Source organism: Lipotes vexillifer, unplaced genomic scaffold, assembly GCF_000442215.2.
Source record: "Lipotes vexillifer unplaced genomic scaffold, Lipotes_vexillifer_v1.1 scaffold61, whole genome shotgun sequence".
NCBI lineage: Eukaryota > Metazoa > Chordata > Mammalia > Artiodactyla > Lipotidae > Lipotes > Lipotes vexillifer.
The window spans coordinates 267,862-273,741 of NW_006787051.1; the positions used below are offsets into that span (position 1 = coordinate 267,862).

Consider the following 5,880-nt stretch of genomic DNA (forward strand, 5'->3'; position numbering starts at 1 on the left):
GCTGGTAAAGAAAACACAGGAGGAGGAGCAGTTTTGAATGATACATAGTAAGTGCTCAATAAATAGCTGTTGGATTGAACTTAATTAAAAGGTAGAAGACACACTGCTTCTTCTGGATGCATTTGGAGTTTGGATTCCTTTTCAAATACAGCTCAAGACAGTGGTCTAGGGGGTATGTGGCCCATAGGAGAGCCTCAGCAGTGGGAGTTAATGGAAGAATACTCAGAATGAGAAGAGAGCTAAGAACAGAATCTCGGAAAACCCAACTTTTAAGAGGTGGTAGAGGAAGAAGAGACTAAGGGGAAAACCACAAGTTGACATTTATTGCGCACCTACAGCAAGGGACTGTACTAGATGTTGGGAAAAAATTATGATTGTATGTCCCGAGGAGGAAAGTGCCGAAGGAGCAAGTAGCCAGAAGGATATGTCTATGTGCCACTGGGGGAGAGCCCAGGATTCAGTGGAAACTGGAGAAATCACACAATGATCTGTTTGAAATGGAAGCCACACTCCAGGTTCCAACGTCTGTCTTATTCCTTACATCGCCTTTCCCCCACCCCTTCACATGGAGTCCGGATTAGGTGCCATGACTTTTATTGATGGTGAGTGTAAGCAGGTGTGAGTGGCTGCTCTTTTAAAGGACACAGGGTGCCGGGCTTAAGAAGCCAGGAAGGGAGGGCCAGCGCTGGGCTGTGGATGCAGGATTCACTCCTTATTTGGGCGGGAACGCTGCATTCTGAGAGGAAGATTTATTTCGGGGCTAGGCATCGGCGCGGGGGAGGCAGGCAGCACCAGCCATTAGGCCGCACTCTCTATTTGGAGCACAGCCGCTGCTGCTTCGGCAGCCCCAGGTCTCCGGGGATCTTCCTCAGTATCCTGCGGAGGTTCTGGTTCCTGCTTAGACTCCGACTCAGGCTGGGCTTCCGGCTGGCCCTCAGTGCTCCGGCCAGGCCCAAGGCGAGGAGGCTTAACAGGCGTGGGGGTTGGCGCTGCAGGCCCTTTCCGGCCCGAAAAGGCCCTTCGCAAGCTATACACCAAGCCGGCGCGCCGCAGGCGCAGCGCCCTGGACTCCACGGGCTCCTCCTCGTCTGAGCTCTCCCCACCTTCGCCCTCTGGCTGCTGTGGGCCAGGTTCGGCCTGGTCCGCCGGGCCTAAGGGCTCCGGCGCCTTCTGGAAGGCCTTGGCCGGGATTTCAGCCTCCTCCTGCAAGTGATGGACACAGCACTGGCCCTGGCAGCCCCCTAACCCGCACCAGCCTGAGCCTCCCTCCTCAATGACACCAGGGGAACCCACCCGACCCTTAGCCTCCGCAGCCCGGATGGGAAAGAAAAGGCAGGAGTGGGAAAGGGGGGCGTGGGTTGGAGGGAGGTGGGGAGAGCTAGGGCAGGGGAACTGCAGAAGTTTGTGGAACCCGGTTAGGGACATGAGACAGGATGGTAGCCGTAGGGGCAAGAACAGGAGGATGGGACGAACTGTCTCGGGATGCACTTCCGCCACAGTTCTTTTCATCTGGGGATGGGCTGGGACTTGGACCAGCTGCTGTGGACGTGGCCTGGGCGTGGCCTGGGCGGGCCAATCAAAATTGGCTGGGTTCAGGGGTGTGAGGGAAGGCTGGGGCTCGGTGGTGGGAAGCGCGCGAGGGCCTGGAAGTGGTTTCCACTAGACGGAAGGAGGGTAGGGGCAGGAATGTGGGTGTGGTCGGCGGATGGGAGGGGGAGCCCCCAGGTGGTGGCCCGCGGGAAAGGCCCCGATCAGGGGACGCCTGAGGCCACTGACCTTGAAGAGCAGAACGTGGAGCTTCCCGCGCGCCACCAGCAGCCCGTGGTTGGCCTCCAGCCGCTGCACCTGGGCGGCTCGGAGCACGGCGCGCTCCTGGGCGGCATCGGCGTGCGAGCCCACGCGCTCAGCCTTGGCCAGCAGCTGCACCAGCGCGTTGCTCGTGGTGTCGTGGCTGCGACTCAGCGCGCCCAGGCGGCTCTGGATGCGACGCACGGAGCCCGCCAGGCCGCCCTGCCTCTGAGCCAGGCCCCCCTGCCGCTCGCGCAGCGCCTCCAGCATGGTGGCCAGCTTCTCCAGCAGGGTCACCACCGTGACGGCGTGCACCGGGCCCCTAGCCGGCGCTCCGGGAACAGGCCCCGGCTCCAGCGCGCTCTCCCCCATGCTCCCCGACTGCCCTGCCTGGCTCTCCCTGAAGCCGCCGGCTGCGCTCTGGGCTGGGGCCGCCTTCCCCGGCTCCTCCCCAGCTCCGGCCGTGACTCAGGCAGGCGGAGTTGGCCTTCCCGGGCTGCCGGAGGGAAGGCGCGGGGCGGGATGTTGGTGGTGGGGTCCTTCGGAAGCGCTCCCCCTTTCCGCCACCCCGCCCCGGAGACCCGCGGGGAAGCAGGTTGGCCCGGGATCCGCCCCACCCCGCCTGGCAAACTCTCTGGCTCTGAGTGTGAGTTCCCTCCCCCACTCCAATTCCCTGGTGTGCCTCTTTCTGGAAAGTACTCTCCCCACTGCAGAGGGCGAGCCATGGAAAATTTTGCTGTTTGCATCGAGTGGGCAGAGAAACTATGTTAGCAAAGCAAAGGGGTAACCAAAGGGCCTCCGCAGCCTCCTGCCCTGGCCTCCCACGCTTCAAAGGGTTGCGTTTGCGCCCCACGCTGGGCGCGGTAGACTGGGAGGTTCTTGGATGTTCCGCTACCCACCTAAGACTGTTTAAGCCTGAGGCCTCGCTCTGGGACCCAGCAGGCCCCGCAGTGTGGACAGAGGAGGGGCGGAGGGAGTAAGGAGGCATCCTCTGGTATTTCCCTAATAGTCTTCACCAGGGTTTGGCCACAGGCCTCGTTTCCTGCTTCTCTAGTTCCTACTGTTGTGTAGCATTATCCTGTTTTCTTTCTTCTAGTTCTTTCCCTCTCTTTCTTTAAGCCCATCAGAGCCTAGGTCCTGCACCCCAAGCTTGGAGGGCAGGCAGGACACCTCTTCCTGTGAAACCTTTAAAAGTGTTAGAGTAGGTTCTGGTAGGTCTTTGTTCTCCTGGAGGCTAGTTGTGGCTCCCACCTGATGTTTTTTAAATTTTCTTTGGAAATAGGTGAGAATATCTGCTGAGAGTGAAGATTTAAAATTGCTGCCTGGAGGGGGAGAGAGTGAACATAGAGGATCCAGTTAATGATGTGGGTCATGGATTCATTATGTCATCAGTTTGGAAAACCCCACGCCTTGTCTCTAGCAGTACTTGGTAAACTGCTGGTAGGCACAGAAATCCAAGCAATGCATTGATCATGATGATGTCTCTCCTTCTGCTTCTCCTCACCCAGTCTCTGAGGGCCACTTGATGACTGTGGAAGAGACTGTCATTCAGGGCATAGTTACGTGGGCCTGAAAAGACCTGAGGTCCGATTTACACAGAAGTACAGCAGAGGATGAGCAGTTATTGCCAGAAATCTGGTGATGCTAAGTTAATGACCAAATTCTACAAGTACAAGTTCATGTAGCCTGACCCCCTCTGCCCCTTGGGAGCCTAATGGGACTCACCATCTCCTCCAGTGGATCTATATTTGCTCAGAGAGACCCATCAGGCTGTGCCAGTTAAAATACTTTCAAACTCAGGGAACAGAGAACCCAATTTAAACAGTTCTTAAACACAGGAAATCCAGTTGAAACATAATTGAAAAAGACCATGGTAGAGTGAGGCTTAAGTGTGGGTCAGTCACAAGCTCTCTCAACTATGCCCTCTACAGGTGTCAGCTTCATTTCCAGGCCGGGGAACAGGGTGGTTACAGCAGTTCCAGGCCGCACATCTCTGCACAAGATCAAGAGAAAAGAGGGGACCATCTTAAAATTTAGAACATTTATTTCCCAGAGGCCCCCAAGAATTTTTCCAGTTGCCTTCCACTGAATTAAATGGCCATGCCAGAAGCAAATTCTATGGCTCTGCATTGGTGGGCTTAAGCATGAGTTCCTTAACCCATCACTGACAAGAGAGCTGATAATTACCTTTTGACAAAGTAGGCCCACTTCTACAGCAGGGTAGGGTCAGCTTGCCTAGGTTTACATGGGTGGTTTGGGCGGAAAAGTGGTTATCTATGTATAAAATCTGAGTACTGCTAAGGATAGATAGTCAGTCAAAAATATCTGCTACAGGAAGCCTATGAAAGAATCACTAGCCTTGAGGATTGGTACTAAAGAAGCCAAAAGCATTTGGAAACAAGAACTATATGGATAGATATTTTTCAAAGGCCTGCTGAATTCCTCTCTGGATATGCAGAACAAAGATGACCTTAAAATTTAGCAACAAAGCCACTGATGATTCCACTGATCTTCCCAAAACTTCAACTATAAAAGCCATAGAAACTAGTAGATATTGGAAAATAGAAGCCCATGAGCTGCATAAAAATAACTTGGGGCAACCCAGAAGAATGCCCTGAGTCAAAAAAGCCCAGATTGACGGAAATTATAGTAGTATGACCTTGATCACAAAGTATCCAAGAAAAAGCCATATTACAGTTTCCAATAAGGATGGAAAGAATAAAAGAGAGCAAAGATGCAGAGTGATACCCTCAAAGGCAGTGCAACCTGATCTTGTTTAAAGATTTTATTTTCTCCATCAGGGATGTGACTGGGACCCACCCCCTCAAACTCCTTGGTATGGGTTTGAAAAATGGAAACCAATTGGTGTGGGTTTATCGTGTGACCCCAAAAATATATGTTCAAATCCTAACCTTTGATACCTGTGAATATGTTCTTATTTGGAAATAGGATCTTTGCAGATGTAATCAAGTTAGATGAGATCATGCTAGAGTAGGGTGGGCCCTTAATCCTATATGACTGGTGACCTTACAAGAAGAAAAGAATCACACAGGGAGAACACCATGTGACAATGGAGACAGAGAGTGGAATCATGATGCCACAAGCCCAGGAAGGCCTGAAGTGTCCAGGAGCTGCTGAAAGAGGTAAGGAAGGATCCTCCCCTAGAAGCTTTGGAGGGAGTGTGGCCCTACCAAATTCTTTAAAAACTTGAAACAAAGGTATTGCCCGCCCTGCTTCTCAAGGCTTCTTTTCCTACGTTGGCCTGTCGCCTTCCCAGAACATACATACTATGAGGAAGAGTTGTCTTTATTTTAAAAGAAATCACTACAGCTTTCATGAGGGCTGGACCTGCCTGGAATATATCTGCCTAACAAAGATGGACTCAGCGGTGGCCCCCTGCCTCTGCCTGTATCTGCTCTGGTTACTTTAAGTGAGAGGAAGCCCAAGGAAACCTCTGAAAGAGATCAGGTTACAGTGCCTTAGATGATATCATTCAGCATCCCTGTTTTCTTTCTTTCCTCAGTGGTCAGGTGCCCCAATGTATGATGTTGCAAAGATGCCCTGAAACGAAAGTGACAGAGGCGCTGCAGTTCTTAACATCATACCTGAGGGGAAGAGGATGTTCAGTCAGGTCCAGGGACCAGCCATGAGGGATGCAGCAGATGGGGGCCTCCTGGAGCAGTAGTACTTAAGGCCATGACAGGTAGTGAAATGTGTGAGATATCTCCCACTGCAACAAAGAACATCAACTAATGGGAGTGTTTGGGCTTTAGTGTCCAAATTTGCTCCACCTTGGAATTCTTATACACTCCACATCTTGGGTTATCCAAAAGGCCACATACTTTGAATAGGGTTCAGAGGCGCCTCAGTGATTGACCCTGGCCAAGTTACAAGTCAGCTCCTACCCCTTGGGCCGTATAAGAAAGATGAGACTTGAGGTCTGTGTGTGATTTCTGCCTCTCCCACCAAGACGATTTGGGGAGAGGGGGAGAGATGGCAGGACCTAAAAGGAAAAATGTAACATAAGCATTTAGGCAATGCTTCCGGCATCTGAGAATTATACTGCTTTTGAAAGATAATTGCTGGCTTGCT

The 5,880-nt window shown here is 52.6% G+C and overlaps 1 protein-coding gene across 1 annotated transcript; it reads right to left on the reverse strand.

Moving 5' to 3' along the window:
• Positions 1-577: 577 nt before the first annotated feature.
• On the reverse strand, positions 578-2,191 carry CAVIN3 (caveolae associated protein 3). The gene is made up of 2 exons (XM_007459803.1): positions 1,777-2,191; positions 578-1,203 (listed from the first exon to the last, which is right to left on the reverse strand). The coding sequence occupies exons 1-2, from the start codon at positions 2,158-2,160 to the stop codon at positions 799-801; spliced, it is 789 nt and encodes a 262-aa protein (XP_007459865.1). The 5' UTR covers positions 2,161-2,191; the 3' UTR covers positions 578-798.
• Positions 2,192-5,880: the final 3,689 nt, after the last annotated feature.